General features: G+C 43.0%; 1 protein-coding gene and 1 pseudogene across 2 annotated transcripts in view; both read left to right on the top strand.

Moving 5' to 3' along the window:
• Positions 1 to 21,076, top strand: part of EDIL3 (EGF like and discoidin domains 3) — a 490,113-nt gene that overhangs the window by 270,364 nt on the left and 198,673 nt on the right. For both annotated transcript variants that reach the window (XM_008261919.5, XM_051854033.3), the window contains one exon: positions 5,035 to 5,148. In XM_008261919.5, the coding sequence (XP_008260141.3) occupies positions 5,035 to 5,148 (114 nt within the window). The remainder of the gene's footprint in view (positions 1 to 5,034; positions 5,149 to 21,076) is intronic.
• LOC127492895 (U2 spliceosomal RNA) lies at positions 6,618 to 6,741 on the top strand (annotated as a pseudogene).

Here is a 21,076-nt window from a genome sequence, read left to right as displayed (position 1 = left end):
TGTACTTGGGGAAGAAAAGGAGGCAGATTCCTGGCTGAATCCGATTGTCTCTGTCTTTACCAAGGAGGTAGTTGAGTGCATTTCTGTTCTGGGAAGGACTGAATGTCCTGGTCTCCATGGCAGTCAGTGTTCAACATGTTGTGAGCCAAGGTGATTAAGTGAATGTAGCTACTGGGGGCTTAGTAACCCCCTGAAATATTCTGAGGGAACACAGTAGTCAGCTAGGACAATGATGACTCAAGATTGCAAGCAACTGTGATTCCTGCTGTGCAAAGTACAAATGGGAGCCAGTAATCAATGAGCTAATTAATTAGTGAATTAATGTTGATTGTCTCCAGAGTAGGCCCCAGGGAATTAGACTTACGGTATCTTCATTTCCTCTGTTGCCTGCTGGTGGAGTCTATGATGGAGAATGGGGTCATTGAAGATCTAAATGTAATTCTCTGAGAGGTAGTAACATGGTCTGGAAGGCAAGAAATCATGCCCTAAACAACCCATTGCTTTGCTTTGTTTTTTATTTATCTGAGAGGCAAGGACACAGAGAGATGGGGCACTCCATTTGCTCAAATGCCAGTGATAACTATAGCCGGAGTTGGGCCAGGCCAAAGCTGTGAGCTGGACACTGAACCCAAGCCCCTCAAGTGAGCAGCACTTGAGCCATCATTGATGCCCCCAAGGTCTGCATTAGCAGGAAGGTAGTGGCCAGAGCAGAGCTGGGATTTGAACCCAGGCACTTCACTTTGGGATGCAGTATCCCAAGCCTTATCTTAAACACTAGGTAGGTCAGGTCCCTCCCCCTCCCCCTTTGAATTTTGAAGACGCAAATGAGGAACTTGTGAATAGAAGTTTGATTTAGACATTCTTTTCAGCGCCCCACTATTGCACAGTTGACTTCATAGGCTCTGGGCTATCACTTGCACACTAATGGGATTGACAAAGATGGATTAGGAGTAAGAGAGAATTTCTGCTGCAGGTAGATGAAAGCTAACTCCCCAAGGAATGGGTCCTCACATGGATCTCTCCATGAACACGGGCATCATCTGTCAGTCGCTGCCAGAGGTTCCTCACAGTGACATCACCCAGTCGACATTATTTGTGTTAAGAGAAACTCAAGCCAAAGAGGGTGAGCTGCTCACCCCTTTACAGATCTGTAGAACGTGGGTTAGGTACAACACAGGTTGCATGGGAAAGGAGTGAATCTGTGATTAGATAGCACAGAGGCACGAATCTGGGTATTCTTACATAGGTCTGGGAAATTGACGTTACATCTCAAAGACATCTATTTACCCACTCATCTCTTCCCCCTCTTCTTTGCCCTGCTTTCCTGTTTTTTCCTCACAAAAAAAGCAAAGACACCTCTCAGAAAACACAGCTGATGCGCGAAGGGACCGTCTGGAAATAGACTTGCCGTCTGGTCACTGGGGCTCAGTCACTCCACACTGTGGACAGAGTTTTGTGTTTTTGGAGCTCAGGTGGCTGCCTTGATTACAAAGCCATGTTTTGAAACAGGCTGTTTTTTCAAACAGTTCTCAGAAGGCAATCATAAAAGCTAAAATCTCGAACAAGAGGAGCAATTATTTTTGCTATTTTTATGAACTATGTATACAACTTTTCTTCTATACTAAAAATACAGATAATTTAAAATTACTTTTTCTCAACTGAAATTTAACTTTTTAAAAATGAAAAAAATTGCACATTTAAACAAGGGTAATGTCATTCTTTATTGCAAATTGAGTGTGTCAACAAAACATTGCCACTCCAACAAATGCAAATCTACTTTGTTCTGTCTCACATTAACCTCTGGTGAAAGGTATTCACTGTTTTTCTTCCTAGGATCATTCATTATAGCTTAGTTGTTGCTGATTGTAGATGCGGCCTTATTAGCCTATAGCTGGAAGATTTAAAGCTTGATTTGTCTCCATTTGATTAATACTAACATATCTTAGATAAAATTTATTGTGCAAAGACTTTGGAGGGTTTAAGAAAGCAATGAACAGCAATGTCTCCATACCATTAACAGCATACCAAACACTCCATTCCTTCTCACATGACTGCCTACGAAAACTTCCTTGTGTTAGCATTTCAGAGCAGCAAGGGCTAGGTTTGACTTTATATATGATATATTTCTGCCTTGAAATGGGGAATTCACAAAGCCGCTTAGTTGAGAATCAAATTATATGTTGCACCTGTCCACATCAAATTGTGTGTGTCTCTGTCCTGCCCTCCTGTATTTATTTCTCAAGTCTGCCCCTACATACAGCTTCACCAAGTCCTTCTTAAGTGCAAAAGGGCACCTTCCCAATCTGCTCGAAGCCTTCTGTGCCGAATGATAACATCGAGCTCCCTGAACAGACATGACGGATTCATCTTAGTCTGTTCCTTTCCACATCCTTCAACCTGGGGATCCCAGCCCTCACCACATACGCTCCTGCAAAGGGGGCTGCTGGTATACTGAATCCACCATCCATTCGTGAGCCACCTTCAGAGTGGCAACTTACTACAGTTCCCTGCTTGGAAACACAGTCCCCTCTCTGCTCTGACCTCACTAATTCAAATTCAACCTCTCATTCAAGCCCAAGATTCAGTTACATTTCCATTACGTGACCGATCGTCTTCAGACATCAGTACTCAGGTTTCTTCTGTAAATATGTAAACGAGTCACTTTTAATGTCTAACTTGATAAAATAAGGCAGTGTTTTTCCCTAAGGACTTGAAGGCGTAACTTAGCAACCATCAAAATGTTCTCATACAGAGCAGAGTATCATGGATATGAAGATGTACAGAGCATGTTCCAAAGTAGCCAGGCATCACCATTGTCTTGCACTGAGTTCACAACAAAATAACCATTTAAAAATTTAATGAAAAGGTTTATATTGGTCTGAAATAAATGAAGACTAAGTGAAATGTTTCACAAGATCATAAAGAGTGGAATATTTAATCAGATTTTTTGAAATACAGAAACGACCTAGGCTGACTCTTGGTTTCTTTGCTTCGTTCCCTCCCACCCTCTCTCCCTTTTGTCTTCCATCCCCTTCCCTCTCTCACCCTGCTTGCTCTTCCCTACCTTACCCCACACTCTCTCCCTCCCCTCTTCTTTCCTCCCTTCCCTCCTGCTTTCCTTCTTTTGAGAGTTTCAGCATCAAATATAGGAGAATTTTATAGTATCCTGTAACACACAGCTATTAGAAATGATCATATCCTGATTTTATCTATTTGACAGTAAAAAATACCCAAATTATTTAGATCCCTGCTAAACAAAGTTACAATTTGTGTCTATGCTCAGGCTGGAACGGTTGACTAGAAATCAAAATATGCTCATTTGTCCAAGAAAGTCATCACGTGCCCAAAGAAACTTGGATTAGAGTTGTATAGAGGACCTTGATGCCAAGGGGACCAGCTGTGCTTGCAGAAGGGAATGCTGTTTAGAAGTTGAGGGGCTGGTGCTGAAGCGCAATGGGTTAAAGCCCTAGCCTGAAGCACCGGCATCCCATATGGGCGCCAGTTCTAGTCCCAGCTGCTCCTCTTCCAATCCAGCTCTCTGCTATGGCCTGGGAAAGCAGTGGAAAATGCCAAGTCCTCAGGCACTTGCACCCACATGGGAGACCTGGAGGAAGCTCCTGGCTTCCTGGCTTCAGATCGGCGCAGCTCCAGCCATTGTGGCCAACCAGCGGATGGAAGACCCCTCTCTCTCTACCTCTCTAACTCTCTTTGAAATAAATTAAAAAGAAAAAAAAAATCTTTAAAAAGTTGAGAGCAATGTCAAAATAGAGCTTTTAAAATTTTTTTTTTTATTTTTTGATCTTGAGAGAGCAATTAATGATTATATTGCTTGAGGGAACTATGATGACCCAGAACTTCAGAACACTTCGGGAAATGTTCTGATATATCCTAGGTCACATTCCTAATAATGAGGTTAAATGGAGGGTTTTTTAGTCTGCACACACCACTCTTTCAATGCTTTGCGTGAAACATCTATGTGGAGACACTCTGAGCACCAGGGGTCTCCCACAAAGAGCGTGGCATTTGTAGGACTCCGTAAAACCGGCAAGACAGGAACTCTCTCCATGGATGAGCCAGGCAAGAAGGTGACAGGGAAACTGTTGCCAGTCAATGCCTTAGGTTTGTGAGACACTCAAAACCACAAGCATAGCAAGAGGTGGAGTTGTGGAATCTGGAGCAGTTGGGGAGTTTCATTGGAGTAGATGATGGGAGGTCAAAGAGATGGGGACCCATGTACGTCTCCAGTAGTTTCACCAGGCTCCCTTACAACCTCACACGGTGCTGTGCTTACAGGGAATGGTTTAGTCTTTACTTCCTTCTGTATTCATTTTCTCTGTTGTCCAAAATTATCATAGGAATTAGTATAATTTCCTGAATGTTTTCTATTTCATAAGATTTTGTGTCAGGTATAATAATGGTGTATCAAAGGTAGATCCCTTTAGTCATCCTAACTTTAGAAGCCCTTGAAAGAGATTAAGAAGTGATCATCATTTACATTTATTATACTTTGCATGTAACGAGCTTTAGCTATTAACTCTAATTTGCTTCTCATCGTATTCATCAAAGATGAACTATTTAGAAACTAAAACATCTCTGTCAGTTAGAATTTTAATGAATTAAGATGAAATGAGATGGTGTTAATTGGCAGTTGGTGCTGTGGGGAGGTTTCTAGAACTTGTAAGTGAAACCAATTCATCTCTCTATCGGGGTTAATTTGTTTGATTTAACTCTAAGGATACACTGACTATTTCCCCCAAACTATTCATATTTATTTCCTGAAATGACGAATGGTTTAGTTCTGTGACTCTTTCATTTGGATTCTCAATTTTGTTAGAACTTGATTTTGATTGTTAACAAATGGTTGGCTTTAAGCAGTATTTCTGTGATGTACACAACCATACATGCATGTACACAGCAAGTAGCAGCATTACTTGGACTTTGTATCTAAAATGCCCCAAACTGTCCAATATCTAAGCTTTTTTATAATAAACAACTTATATAATTTTTATATAATCTCCTCCTCTGTTTCCTCAGACATAAATGAATGTGAAGCTGAACCTTGCAAAAATGGTGGGATATGCACCGACCTTGTGGCCAACTACTCCTGCGAGTGTCCGGGTGAATTTATGGGAAGAAACTGCCAATATAGTAAGTACTTAACTATAATTGTATTGATGTAGCCTCTGCTTATTATGGAATCTGGGCCAAAGTCATTATCATTCGCTTCCAGAGTACATAGTTGGAATGGCGCATCGTGTTTGTTGTTACTGGTGTTCACAAATCCTCCAGGACCTGTGTCAGTCAGTGCACAATTTACATAGCCATTGTATCTGGCAACCTGAGAAGGACAGTTCTTCACATGCCCTAGCTCAGCTCTCCCAGGAGTCTCATGTTTGCATTGTCTGTATGTGTATGACCATGAGAATGACATGGGCTAGATCCCAAAGAACAGCTGGAAATAAAGGATCCTCCAGTTGACCTCACACACCCATCAGCAGGAACTTCATACTCAGTCTGTTTGTCTTCTTGGAAACCTGAGAATCACTTTCCCACTCTACCTTCTTGAACCATGACCCCTATAAAATGAAATAAGGAATATTGTTAAATAAAAACCTAAAGGTTTTGAAACGTTGCATGGAATGATAGAGCAATTACTTGTGTAAAGTGTATACAGAGAAGCAGAAAGTAGGCCCCCTTAAAAATCAAAAAAACTGGAGCAAGCATTAACAGGACTAGAATCGGTAGATGGGCTTTAAAAGAGGCTGAAGCACCTGCTAATGAGAGACCCAGTGATAGAGTGTTATAATTGCTGGGCACCGTGGAGACTTCCTATGCAACTGCCTTGATGCATATGATGCTATTTAAGCATCACAATATCATGCAAATCCAAAACGCAGAAACAGGTGAGAATTTAGATGCAAAAACAGGGCCACATGTGGGATGTGGTCTTCCCAGGCTCTCGCAAAGAGTGACAGGAAACAGGTATTCTGATGGCCAGGTGGAATGTTTTCCTCTTAATCAAGGTACATCTTCAGATGGAGATGAACACATGCTACCAGTCCTCCCTCCTGCTGGCTCACTGACTCTGAAACGTTAACAGAGTCCTTCATTGTCAGTCATAAGAACAGTTGTATTTCTCATACTCCCTCTCTTCCTTCCCCTTCAACCATGGTCTTAATAATAGGGAATTTTGTTGAATAATTTGTTATGTATGTAAAATGATAGACTTAAAGCAACATAGTGATCACCCTAATCCTGAAAGACTGCAGTAAAATAGCTAAAGTCTGACTATCAAAGACAAACCTTTGTTGGGGGAAAATACTTATCAAACTTAAAATAATTGGGACAGTGCAGTGACTAGGACAAGAAAGCTGCAGGACACAGCTGTGTGGAAAGGGTTGGGTAAACCAGTTGACCCTAAAGCCAGCTGGACCCACATCAGCTATGATTTTGTAATTTGTTCATGAAGTATCACACTTAGCATTTGCTAAGTGAACTCCAAGTCAGGTTCACCTGCTGCCTTGGGCTCAACACTTGAATCCTTCTTTGCTCTGTTTCATGGATTTGAAGATGGCTACCCCATCAGCCCTGGAAACTGTGCTTAAAAAAAAAGTACCATCACTTCTCAGCCTTTTGGCTAAGATTAAGTGTAGTATCTGTTCGTATCAGTTTAATATCTGATACATCCTCTATCCAAGGACTAAAAAAAACCACCAAAATATTTGCAAATGAATAGCTTCTTAATGTGATGAAAACAAAAAAAAAATGGATGCCAGTAATTTTCCAGTAATTATTAGACTTTCACGAAACAAAAGCAGAGGTCTGGGTTCAGCACTGAGCATCCTTCAGGCAGCCTGGAACTCTGGCAGGGCTTAGCCCAGAGCCTAGGGTACAGGATGCTCACAGTGGCCAGGGATGCAATTCTAGGGGGAGATCGTCCAGTTTCTGAACGGGAGCTGTCTAGGAGGTACATTGTAAGACAACTGCTTAGGGCTCAGTTCCACTTTGAGGTGGTCCAGCCCTAGCTCTCTGAATGAGCTCATGAAGTGGTGGGTGTTTAAGGACATAGACTTTCTTGAGACCCCAGGGTGTCACTGCAGGGTGTGGAAGAATGAGAGTGGGATCACAGTAGATGAGCTTGGGGATGAGGAGCCCAAGAGACACCTTCCAAGGCCATGCAGGAGGAAGTGCTGTCCCTACTCTGCAACTCACAAGCCCCGTGCTGACCAAGGAGTATCTGGACAGCCAGTTAGACACCAAGATACTGGAACTGAGAGAAGGCCTGGCTGGAAGTTGGGTGTGGAAAGCAGTAGCTGAAACCTGTCCATCCCTCCCATCAGAGACTTGCTGACAGCACCAAATATGGGTACAGCTTTGACAAAGGAAGGAAGTCAATGCTTCACGGAGGGGCATACGGATGTGGACGTTCAACCTGATTGCCAGTAGTTTGCTCATAGTGTCTTCCAGCCAATGCTTGATGTTGTGCATAGCTTTGTTTGTACATGACTTATGTAGACTGTCTTCTCTTTGAACGTGGACGTGCTAGTGAGGTTCTGCTATCATGCTGTTACGCGCTCTGGGATCCTAGCATTTGCTCTCTCCTGTCTCTGGCATGGCAGAGAAGCAGAAAGAGTCACAGCGGGTAAACTCTACAAACACATCCCTATTAGGCTGTTTGATTTTATTGACTACAATATATAAAGCTATAGAGTGATTTAAGAATTTTTATACTCCCCAGTGGCTAGATTTGGGAGGATAAGATTCTGGCTTTTTTTTTCCCTTTCCTGTGGATTCTTAGAGTTTGTATAAAACCCAGAGTAAGTACATCATGCATGGGAGATTTCATTACCCACAAGGAGAGCTTACACAACTCACTCGCTCCAGGGGCCACATAGAAGCACCTGTAGGTTACAGGTGGCCCCAGCTCTAAGTGACTTGAAATCAGGGTCTTTGGAAGTGACTGTTAGCTAGATCGTTACCAAGGTTCTCAGTTCTGTCCTGGAATAAAATCAATCAGCTTTCTCCTGGGCTTTGTGTGGTGTCCCGGAGGACTGCCCTCGAATTGGCTTAGACTGCAATGCAGGAAGGAGAGGGAAGGGAGAACGGTGGAGATGTGCTGATGGGGTCCAGAGACACCTGGACTGAAAAGCACTTCTGGTGCACACAGATCCAAGGAACCTTCAGTTCCTGTAGTCACAGCTGCTTACCCTATTGCATGTCTGTCTGTCTTTATTGACAGTTAAACTGTGCCACAATGTGTTGAGCTGAATTATCATTTATTTTAAAATGAAATCATTTTGTTTAATATTTATTTGAAAGGCAGAGATACAGAGAGATGGAGAGAGAGAGGGAGCAAGGGAAGGAGAGGGGGAGAGAGGGGGAGGGAGATGGGGAGAGACAAAGATGTTTACCATCCGCAGGTTTACTCCCCAGTTGGCTGCAATGGCCAGGGCTGGACCAGGCTAAAGCTGGGAGCCAGGAGCTGCTTCTAGGTCTCCCATGTGGGTGCCCTTAGGCCATCTTTCACTGCTTTCCCAAGCATATTAGCAGGGAGCTGGATCAGAATTGGAGCAGCTGGGACTTGAACTGGTGCCCGTATAGCCAGCATTGCAGGTGGAGGCTTAATCTTCTATGCCCAACTCTGGCCTTGAAATCATTTGCGACATCTCCTAAAATGTAAATTGAAGATTGTTGAAGAATAGAACTGACTGAAAAAATTGTACAAAAATAGTAAAGTATAAAAGATAAAAATAGAGAACTATTAACAATAACCACTAGCCTTCATTTATTAAATCCTAACATTGAACAGAATTATGACCAGGGAGAAACATGTGGCAATATCATAACAAGCACCTTCCCACAAGAAAGTAACTTGATACAGTATCCGGGAATTGTGATCTTATTCTGCTTTCTATCTTGTGTTTTCAAAAATAGGCCTACACTTGTGTTTCCTTTGTATTCTGAAAATAATAATTCTATGGGTTCTAGAAGATGTTGTGAAAGCTACTCTTGGAGAGCATAAGATACGGGAGAAACTCGCCCCTGACCATGGCTTTCCTGCACCTCCTTCTCTTGCCTTGTGTCTCTGCCTTCTTGTTTCAAGGAGTGAAAAGTGGCAGCAAGAAATAGAAACTAGGTGAACAGAAATGGGTGACCCACTGAAGAGGAGCAAAATGTGAATGGCAAACTTCAGAAAGAATTCAGGAAAAGGGTGCAGGCTGGGAAGTCAGGGCTCCATAAATAGGAGGCCCACAGGACTCCAGCTCACACATGCTCACTTGGCACAAGTGCGTACATACAAATACATGCATTCACACATGCACATTCACACTTGTGCATGCAATCACATGTGCTCACGCATAATGCACACACTCACCATGTGTGCTCACACTAACGCAGGCAGTCACACACACACAGTGCATGGGCTTACTTGTGCAATCGCACACACCATGCATGCTTACATTAATGCAGGCAATCACACCCCATGCGTGCTCACACTAATGCAATCACACAGAACATGTGTGCTCTCACTCATGAGGGCGGTCCCACACCATGCTTGCTTACATTAATGCAGGTAATCGCACACTCACCATGCATGCTCTTGGTAATGTAGGCGATCACACACACACCCTGTGTGCTCTCTCTCATACAGGTAGTCACACACACACACACACCATGCATGCTCATTCTTGTGCAGGCAGTCACACACCATGTGTGCTCCCATGAATGCAGTCACATACAGCATGTGTGGTCTCACTCATGCAGGCAATCACACACACACCTTGCATGCTGTCACTCATGCAGGGAATCACACACACACATACACCATGCATGCTCACTCTTGTGGGGGAATCACACACACAACATACCACACACACATCCTGACATTCGTGCATGCAGTCATTACACACATGCACACACTAAAAACATCCAGGAAGGAATCTGCCCTTAGTTTTGGGCAAAACTGATAAAGTGAAGGTGGTGACAGATTTTTGGAAGACTGCAAAGCTGCCACTGTAGGACGTCCCCAGGAGGTGCTTCCCTGCTTCTGTGTGTGCTCCTCACTGCTCTGTCCATCCTCAGTCCAGCTGCCAGGGGGAGCCTGCTGGGTAAAAGGTCAGAAGGCAAAGTCTCACCAGCTTCTAGATCAGACAGAGGGAAACTTTCCATCCAACTTCCCAAAACACCCCTTGCCTCTCTTTTCTGACACATGTGTGTGTGTGTGGCACACCCCAGGCACAAGCTTGCCCCAAAACACTCATTCTCCCCTTTCTGCTTTTCTGAAGTTCTCCCTGCTGTGACCCACGCCAGTGCTGCATCCATGCTTCTCTGGCCCCTCCATACAGGCCTCGGCACTGCAGGGCACACTCAGCTTCTCTGCCTTGCACGCTGCAGCACACACTCAGCCCCTCCCCCACACACTAAAGTGCACACTTAAACCCTCCCCCATGTATGCTGTAGCACAGACACAGCCTCTCTCCCCTGCACACTGCAAGGCACACGCAGTCCCCCTCCCCTGCATACTGTAGCGCACACTTAGCCTGTTCCCTGCACACTGTGGGACACACTTAGCATCTCCCCCTTCACACTATTGCACACACTCAGCCCCTCTCCCTGCACACCAGAGTGCACATTCAGCCTCTCCCCTGTACACCACAGCACCCACAGTCCCTGTGTCATGCACACCAAAGCACACACTCAACTTCTCTTCCCTGCACACGGCACACATGCAGCTTCTCTCCCACACACTCACCCCCTCTTCCCTGCACACTGTAGCGCACATTCTGCCTCCAAACGCTGCACACTGTAATGCACACTCAGCGCTCCCCTGATGTAGTTTTTCCATTGCATTCATCTCTTACACAGACTTTGACTTTACTTATTACTTACCAACCACTGCCTCGGCAGAGTACACACCGCGCGAGGGAGCTGTACCGTTGTAGACACAGTGGCCGCACAGCACTGTCAGCGTTCTCAGTGTCTGCTGAAGCAGTGGGTTCCCTGGGCAGAGGGGAAGTTTCTGATGTTCCTGAAGCCTCCACTACCAGCAAGCCATCTGTCACCTGGTTTTTCATTTTCAGCAGTATTCTAAGCCATGTCTGCCAATATAATGAAGTGTAGTCAGATGTAGTTAGCACTCATCAATGACGAGAGCCAGTGAACTCCTTTTCTTTGACTGGATGACATCCTATGCAAGACTAGGATGCCACGGATCTAAAGGTAGAGGCCTTGGAGAACTTGCCTGCTCTTCTTAGGCCAGTCCTACGTGGAGATACCTGGGTCATTGATGTTCCTTCACTTTTTTGTCATGTGTTTTCAACGTTCAGAAGGCAAGTATGAGTTGCTGTGACTTGGGCAACCACCAGCACTAACCAGCCTGGACAATTTTAAAGCAGTCAATTGAGTAATGATTTTCTTCGCTGTGTAGACAGATGTGTGCATCTCAGTGCTAATGCTCTCTCTGCTTTACCCTCATTTTCCATCAGACTTTAAATTTTAAGCTTGATATTAAAGCTGCCTTTGCCCATAAAATTGCATGAAATATTTTTAATATTAGTGATACAACACATTTTTAAAACTTAAATATAGTGATTCATTTTCAGTTAAAGAATTAAAAGTAAGACATTTAAGCTGAGCTATTGCTTTAATAAATATTGCAAAAATAACAATTCCTTATTATAATGTATGTCTTTAATTAATAAGGATTTTAAGCACTTTTATAAGGAAGAAATTTATATCTAGTCTTTATTATGTTCTGATGCACAATCATGTTGTCATAATCATTATTATGCAAATAAATCATCTATTGAACATTTTCAATAATAGTGTATTATTTCAAATGCTAATAATCAATCTCTTCATACTTGTCAGAAATTTGCTCATTAGTTTCCATTAACTATTTGATAATTGTGTTTAAAGATGCTTTATGTCAATAATGCTTCTGATTTTAATATTCCCACTTTTGATTTCTAGATATTAGTCATATAAATTATTTATTTTGCCAGATCTCAGTTATTTTTTAATTTTATGTTCCATTTATTATAAAAGGCTTGATGAAGTTTTACCTTTTTAAAATTTGAGATTACTTTTGATTCATAGGTGAAAATTATAGAGCTATCATCATGGAATTTATTATAGTCTTATGACAATTCTTCTAATTAAAATCCTATTTTGGATTCCTTTGTTGATTTTATTTTTTAAAAACAAGATTTATTTATTTATTTGAAAGAATTACAGAAATAGAACGATATACACACATGTGCACACACACACACACACGCACAGATTGATCTTCCATCCACTGATTCACTCCCCAGATAGCCACAATGGCAGGGGCTGGGCCAGGCTAAAGCCGGGGCTTCATCTGGGTCTCCCCTTGTTAGGCCATCCTGTGCTGCTTTCCCAGGCCATTGGCAGGGAGCTGGATTGGAAACGGAGCAGCTGGGACGTGAACTGACATCCACACGGGATGCTGGTGTTGCAGGCTGCGGCTTTGCCTGCTTCCCCCAGATGCTGCCCGTACCCTCATCCCTCTCTTGTTGCTTTAAGTGATAGAAGCTCAGCTGATCAGAGAGCCATTTTCATGAGCAGTTGGGAAAGAAAATGAGTATGAACTGGAGTGAGAAACTGTTCTTATAAGGACAGATAGGCTTTTCCATGTATGTTTTGAGGAACATGATGTTTGAACTAAAGTAAATGCAATGGAAATTGATAGCGCATGAGTTAAGTAATCCGAAAATAACTAGCATTGTTTTCATTTATTGGTTTATGTGGCCTGCAACAGCCACATGTATTTCCCTCTTGGGTGTTTAAATGCGACATGATTAAATTTTAGAAATGGCGCTCCAGTTCATTTCCATCACTGACACTATTTCTGGAAATTAAGATAGTTACCAGGGGACCTCTTATCTAGCAACATCCCAAACTGTTGTGCCAGAAAGAATTAAGACTTGGATGGTTTCAGAGCATTTGTTAAAAATGAAAACTGAAATCTTCAGCTGAGGATAAAGTGATGTCTCCAGTGTCAGAAGTATCCACTATTTTTTAATGTTTAATGAAATAATTTAGATAAATACATAGCCCTTTACTTCAAGAATTATGTTTGAAATAATTAGGACAAAAGTGGATGACACATTTGACTACATATTGAAAATTATAAAATAATCCTTCCTAGTCTAGATTCCTAGATCTGAAGTAGAGCAGCGGGGACTCGAACCGGCACCCATATGGGATGCTGGCACTGCAAGCTGCGGCTTCACCCGCTACACCATAGTGCTGGCCCCGTATATATTCTTCTGATATCATTGCGCAGGGCTGAGCACATTGTGTAAACACACACTTAGTGAAGAAAAATCGCTGACACGTTTTGCAGTGAAAGAAATGCCATAATGCGTCTCATATGCTCAACACTTGAATTATTGCTGTGATAAAAGTGGTTTCCAAATAATGAACTTTTTTTTTTTATCACCAAATACATTGTCACCAACTAATAGTGTTGATTTTAATTTTGGATTTTATTTTGTCATGAGCACTGACCTGAGTTCTTTAAAAAAATTTTTTTAAAGTTTTATGCAGTGCCAGCACTTACTTTAATACTTTTATTTAATGAATATAATTTTCCAAAGTACAGCTTATGGATTACAATGGCTCCCCCCCCCATAACGTCCCTCCCACCCACAACCCTCCCCTTTCCCGCTCTCTCTCCCCTTCCATTCCTATCAAGATTCATTTTCGATTCTCTTTATATACAGATCAGTTTAGCATACATTAAGTAAAGATTTCAACAGTTTGCTGCCACACAGAAACATAAAGTGAAAAATACTGTTTGAGTACTAGTTATAACATTAAATCTCAATGTACTGCACACTAATGACAAAGATCCTACATGAGGAGTAAGTGCACAGTGACTCCTGTTGTTGACTTAACAAATTGACACTCTTGTTTATGGCATCAGTAATCACCCTAGGCTCTTGTCATGAGCTGCAAGGCTATGGAAGCCCCCTGAGCTCTCAGACTCTGATCATTTTTAGATAAGGCCATGGTCAAAGTGGAAGTTCTCTCCTCCCTTCAGAGAAAGGTACCTCCTTCTTTGATGACCCGTTCTTTCCACTGGGATCTCACTCGTGGAGATCTTTCATTTAGGTTTTTTTTTTTTTTTATTTTTTTCCCCAGAGTGTCTTGGCTTTCCATGCCTGAAATACTCTCATGGGCATTTCAGCCAGATCCGCATGCTTTAAGGGCTGATTCTGAGGCCAGAGTGCTGTTTAGGACATCTGCCATTCTATGGGTCTGCTGTGTATCTCACTTCCCATGTTGGATCATTCTCTCCCTTTTTGATTCTATCAGCTAGTATTTGCAGACACTATTCTTGTTTATGTGATCCCTTTGGTTCTTAGTCCAATCATTATGATCAATTGTGAACAGAAATTGATCACTTGGACTAGTGAGATGGCATTGGTACATCCACCTTGATGGGATTGAATTGGAATCCCCTGGTATGTTTCTAACTCTACCGTTTGAGGTAAGTCAGCTAGAGCATGTCCCGAATTGCACATCTCTTCCCTCTCTTATTCCCACTCTTACATTTAACAGCGATCACTTTTCAGTTAAGTTTCAGCACTTAAGAAGAATTGTGTATTGATTACAGTGTTCAACCAAAAGTATTAAGTAGAACAAACAAAAAAAATACTAAGAGGGATAACAAATCAAGTTGCTCATCAACAGTCAGGGTGAGGGCTGATCAAGTCACCATTTCTCCTAGTGTTCATTTCACTTTAACAGGTTTCCTTTTTGGTGCTCAGTTAGTTGTCCCCTCTGTACTCCATGTAGTGGGGACGATTTATTCCTGTTACATTTTACAGAAGTCAGAGCCGCTGCATGTCTGGATCACGTGCGTAGGTTTCCCCAAGGCAGGTGAACACCAAAGCCTGGCCTTGATCCCAGGCATCGCAGGCACAGCACCCGCTGAACGGGGTGTGCTGTGATGTTGCCCCTTGCAGGGCGTTTCTTACGCTGTAGCCCTTGAGAGCCCTTTCTCTGGAGGAAGGAGCCCATGTGCACATAGCGCTGGGGTGTGCACACTGATATTTTTCTATTTGTAACTTTCTGTGCTTAACACATTAGCTGTGCCATCTGAGCCTCGGGTTCTTCGCCTGTAAGTAGGATTCATGAAGCCATTAGAATTATACTGATGGCAGACTAAGATTAATTGCCTATAGAAAACACCTAGAATGACACGTCAGGAAATGTGTTTTTTTTGTTTAAGATTTATTTATTTATTTGAAAGTCAGAGTTACACAGAGAGAGGAGAGGCAGAGAGAGAGAGAGAGAGGTCTTCCATCCGCTGATTCATTTCCCAATTGGCTGCAAAGGCTTGAGCTGCGCCAGTCCGAAGCCAGGAGTTTCTTCCAGTTCTCCCATGAGGGTGCAGGGGCCCAAGGTCTTGGGCCATCTTCTGCTTTTCCAGGCCATAGCAGAGAGCTGGATTGGAAGAGGAGCAGCCAGGACTAGAACCAGCGTCCATATGGGTTGCCGGCACTTCAGGCCAGGGCGTAAACCCACTACGCCACTGCGCCAGCCCCAATGTCAGGAAATTTTACAAATGAATAAATAATTACATAAATAAATAGGTGCAAGGAGTTGAGTTATATGAACAGCCAACGGCAGCATAGCCCATTTCTTTTTTGTTTTAATTTCGTGTAACTTTAAATTTTATTATATCTCAAGCAGCACGCCTATATATAGGAACTGAGAGTATGTATTTAAGGGCAGTATGTACACAAGTTAGCAATAATGCCTTGCATGCCATATTGCACAAGTATATGGGAAATCCTGTGACATCAGCTTCAGTTCAAATAAATATTCTCTGTCCAACTGAAATCATTGTAGGAGACTGGGGTAACTGTAGGTTTTTTTTTTTTTTTAAGTATGATATCATATCTGAGCCATAAAAACGTAAATGATGTCTTTATTTGCACTTGTATGTTTTCAGTGATTGCAAGCTGTAACTGTTATTTGATCTATTTTACTGAATGTCAAACAGAAACAAATAGTGGAATGGCATATTCCACTATCTTCTTACACTATAGAGGAGGTCAGAGGGTAAACTTTATGAAAATTTACTTTATTTCTTTGAAAAGAAAATGGGCAGAGAAGAGGATAGTCAGAGGCAGAGGAGTTCTGTTCTTTGGTTCATTCCCCAGATGGCTGGATGGAACTCCTTCTGGGCCTCCCATGTGGGTGGCAGGGTCCCAGGTACGTGGGCCATCATCTGCTGCTTTTTCAGGTGCATATCAGGGAACTGGATCAGAAGCAGAGCATCCAGGACTTGAGCCAGTGTTCATCAAGGGATGCTAGCATTGCACGCAGTGGCTTAACCTGCTGGGCTATAACCCAGGCCCTAGATGGTTTTTGGTTTTTGTTTTGTTTTGTTTTGTTTTGTTTTACAGGCAGAATGGACAGTGAGAGAGACAGAGAGAAAGGTCTTCCTTTGCCGTTGGTTTACCCTCCAATGGCCGCCGTGGCCGGCGCACTGCAGCCGGCACACCGCGCTGAACCGAAGGCAGGAGCCAGGTGTTTATCCTGGTCTCCCATGGGCTGCAGGGCCCAAGTACTTGGGCCATCTTCCACTGCACTCCCTGGCCACAGCAGAGAGCTGGCCTGGAAGAGGGGCAACCGGGACAGAATTTGGCACCCCGACCGGGACTAGAACCTGGTGTGCTGGTGCCGCAGGCAGAGGGTTAGCCTAGTGAGCCACGGTGCCGGCCTTAGATGGGTTTTATACTATATAATGCACTACATCTTTACTCTGTGCAGTATGGCAGAAGTCCAAATACAGAATATGAAGAAATTCCTATGTAAAATAACATTTTAAAGGCAAGAGGTGTTTATAAGGAAGAGTAAATAAGAACTAAAACAAATAGAAACGAGGCCGGCGCCGCGGCTCACTAGGCTAATCCTCCGCCTAGCGACGCCGGCACACCGGGTTCTAGTCCCGGTCGGGGCGCCGGATTCTGTCCCTGTTGCCCCTCTTCCAGGCCAGCCCTCTGCTGTGGCCAGGGAGTGCAGTGGAGGATGGCCCAAGTGCTTGGGTCCTGCACCCCATGGGAGACCAGGAAAAGCACCTGGCTCCTGGCCCCTGCCATCGGATCAGCGCGGTGCGCCGGCCGCAGCGCGCTGGCCGCGGCGGCCATTGGAGGGTGAACCAACGGCAAAGGAAGACCTTTCTCTCTGTCTCTCTCTCTCACTGTCCACTCTGCCTGTCAAAATAAATAAATAAATAAATAAATAAAATAAAACAAATAGAAACGTAAGAAAAATACAGATGTGCAGTACTAAAGTTAGTCTATATTTAATCATATGATCAAATAAACTAGCCACAGATTTTTACTGAACTTTTTTTTTGACAGGCAGAGTTAGACAGTGAGAGAGAGAGACAGAGGAGAGAAAGGTCTTCCTTCCGTAGGTTTACCCCCAAAATGGCCGCTACGGCGAGCACACTGTGCCAATCTGAAGCCAGGAGCCAAGTGCTTCCTCCTGGTCTCGCATGCGGGCGCAGGGCCCAAGCACTTGGGCCATCCTCCACTGCCTTCCTGGGCCACAGCAGAGAGCTGGCCTGGAAGAGGAGCAACCAGGACAGAACCCAGCACCCCAACCAGGACTAGAACCCGATGTGCCGGCGCCACAAGGCAGAGGATTAGCCAACTGAGCCATGGCACCAGCCATTACTGAACTTTCCTTAGCATATTATCATAATGAATTCATTCATTCCCCAGCATTAAGTAAAATGAATTCAGTCCCTGCTCTCACGGAATATACAGATTAACGAGAGAGGAGATCAAGAATTATGTGGTATCCATGAGTGCCACCTAGGAAAGACGAGGTGTCTCCTCCGAGTATCTCTGAGGGCCACCTGCTGGGTTTGCAGGGTCTAAGGAGGGGATCCTTGAACTTAGAACAGAAAGGGTGGTGGCTCCCTGAACAAGAAGAGGGAAGGGGTAGAGAAGAGTGTCTTAGAGCAGGACCAGATGATCAAGGATAAACAGCCCCTTATAAAATGAACAGGATTCAATGGCTGAGCCTGAGTGAAGTTTATGCTGTTAAGTCATTGTGCTATGTCATTCTTAGGGTGAGCACTCAGCTCTTGGGCTCACCTCTTGTGCTTACACAATATGGAGTGAGGAAATTTCCCCTGGAGGTTCTGACTGGTCCATGGCAAATGCGATTGATCCATTAAAAGTAATCTAATTAACTATGTTTTTATGCAACTGCAAGAGATTTTAAAAACAAAAATAGATTTTTAACTTTTATGACAGTAGCAATAAAGCAAAGGGAAATGAGATAATAATTTAATCCTAGATTCATTCTAGAGAGTGAATATTTCTTCTCAGTTTTAGAAATTTGAAAAGAATAAGATTGTGTTGGTGAAAACATAGCTTACTTTAAGATACTTTGTTTTGCTTGAAATACATAAAAGTAGGCAATAATCCAGATTTATCATAAGACAGGAGGCTAGTTTACCTCAGACTGGCAACATTTGTGAGCATAAAAAAACCTGACTAGGAGTTCATGTGAGTTTTATATTCCATGTTAATCATAATAGTAAATCTAAGATATGTAAGATTTCACATCTATGCAGGAATATACAGAATATGAGTACAAATGACCATAGGTAGATCTACTTAAATATAAATCCTTATTGTAACTTGATTTCTCATGTTTTTAAAAGATGTGACAGTGACTTAAAAAAAACATGAAATACTATCTGTTGTTCTCAGGAGGGGGCTCCTCCATGACTGCAGGATGAAATCTGTGCCACGGTAAACACACAGGTTGAATGGCAAAGCCAGATTGGATTTTGGGTGCCTGACACAGAAGTTCGTCCTACAGTCAGTTGCCTCTGGGTGTATTTTTTCAAATGTTCCCCACCAATTTGGAGCACCTGAACATGATAATGCAATAAAGGAAAAATGGAAAAATACCTGCTTGCTCACAAAGACCCCTTAGGACTTGTTAAATATCTCTAAAAATGGAATCAGTTTCACATTGCTTGGCAGTTTCATATTTGATTGTAAATAATTACTGTAGTATCTGGTAAGATCTTCCTGATGTATAGATTTTGTCAACATTCCCACTTTATACTAAACTATATATGTGCAGGGATTATAACTTAGTCTCTAAGCTAAAACTCCCACTAACGTCCCCCAGTTAAAAGACAAAGAATGATAAAATGCTCAAAGATCAGGAGAGTTTGGGAACAGTGTAACAATTTAGTACTCATAAAAATTAGAACTGTAGTAAATGATTGAAAAATACTAGGCTGGTGCCACGGCTCACTAGGCTAATCCACCTGCGGCACCAGCACCCCGGGTTCTAGTCCCGTTTGGGGTGTCAGATTCTGTCCCGGCTGCTCCTCTTCCAGGCCAGCTCTCTGCTGTGGCCCAGGAAGGCAGTGGAGGATGGCCCAAGTGCTTGGGCCCTGCACCCCATGGGAGACCAGGAGGAGGCACCTGGCTTCGGATCGGCGCGGTGCGCCAGCTGTAGCAACCATTTGAGGGGTGAACCAATGGAAAAGGAAGACCTTTCTCTGTCTCTGTAACTCTGCCTGTCAAAAAAATACTATATTTTTTCAGACTGAACATATCAATCTTTTCAACCATCGTCCAATCCATACCCTGGTGAAAAGGGGGGAGGGGTAGGATTCAAGTTAAGCATGTGTTGCATAGAAAAGCAGAAAAATTCCTTTGGGAGAAACTAGATGCACCCTAGGACCAGAAAGCAGGAACATGCTTACATTGCAATGCTGGAAGACGACAGCATCCTCTGCGCATACGAACATGGCCTGCTTCGGGGATGGAAATCTTGGGCTTGACTCTTTATTTTTTCCCCCAAAGAAACCTTTTATTTAAGGAATACAGATTCATGCATTTCATAAGTACAACTTTAGGAATATAGTTGTTCTTCCCACCCTACCCACCCTTCCACCCCTATTCCCACTTCCTCTCTTCCCCATTCCCAGTCCCATTCTCCACTAAGATCCATTTTCAATTAATTCATACACAGAAGACCAACTCTACTAAGAGTCCAACAATTTGCAACAGTTCCTCAACAGTCCCGACAAGGGTTGTTCAAAGTCATTGCATCTTGAAGTTAATTTCACTTTTGTTTTTTAGAAACTTAATTAACTTTAAGAAAGCACCCAAGAATGATCCATCTTTTGGGAGCACTTAAACATAGTTACAATATAACTCTTTGAGGACAGAGGTCCTGCCTGGGAAGTTAGTGCACAGTGACTCCTGTTGTTAATCTAACCATTAATACTCCTATGTATGACGTCAGTGATCACCTGAGGCTCTTGATCTGAGCTGCCTAGGCTATAGAAGCCTTTTGAATCCACAAACTCCATCCGTAAATTTCCAAAGTACAGCTTTTGAATTACAGTGGCTTTTTCTCCCCCATAACTTCCCTCCCACCCGCACCCCTCCCCTTTCCCACTGTCTCTCCCCTTCCATTCATATCAAGATTCATTTTCAATTATCTTTATATACAGATCAATTTGTATATTCTAAGTAAAGATTTCAACAGTTTGCACCCACACAGAAACACTAAGTATAAAGTACTGTTTGAGTACTAGTTATACCATTAATTTGCATAGTACAGCACATTAAGGACAGAGATCCTACATGGGGAGTAAGTGCACAGTGACTCCTGTTGTTGATTTAACAATTGACACTCTTATTTATGGCATCAGTAATCACCCGAGACTCTTGTCGTGAGTTGCCAAGGCTAAGGAAGCCTCTTGAGTTTGCCAACTCTGATCTTATTTAGACAAGGTCATAGTCAAAGCGGAAGCTCACTCCTCCCTTCAGAGAAAGGTACCTCCTTTGATGGCCCGTTCTTTCTGCTGGGATCTCACTCACAGAGATCTTTTATTTCAGTCTTTTTTTTTTTTTTTTTATCCCCAGAGCGTCTGGCTTTCCATGCATGAAATACTCTCATGGGCTTTTCAGCCAGATCCAAATGCCTTAAGGGCTGATTGTGAAGCCAGACGGTAGTGATGACCATGCTTCTGTGTTTC

This window comes from Oryctolagus cuniculus, chromosome 14 (genome assembly GCF_051225735.1).
Source record: "Oryctolagus cuniculus isolate XC-2025 breed Fujian yellow rabbit chromosome 14, ASM5122573v1, whole genome shotgun sequence".
NCBI classification, from domain to species: Eukaryota; Metazoa; Chordata; class Mammalia; order Lagomorpha; family Leporidae; genus Oryctolagus; species Oryctolagus cuniculus.
This window is presented reverse-complemented; position numbering and strand designations above follow the sequence as displayed.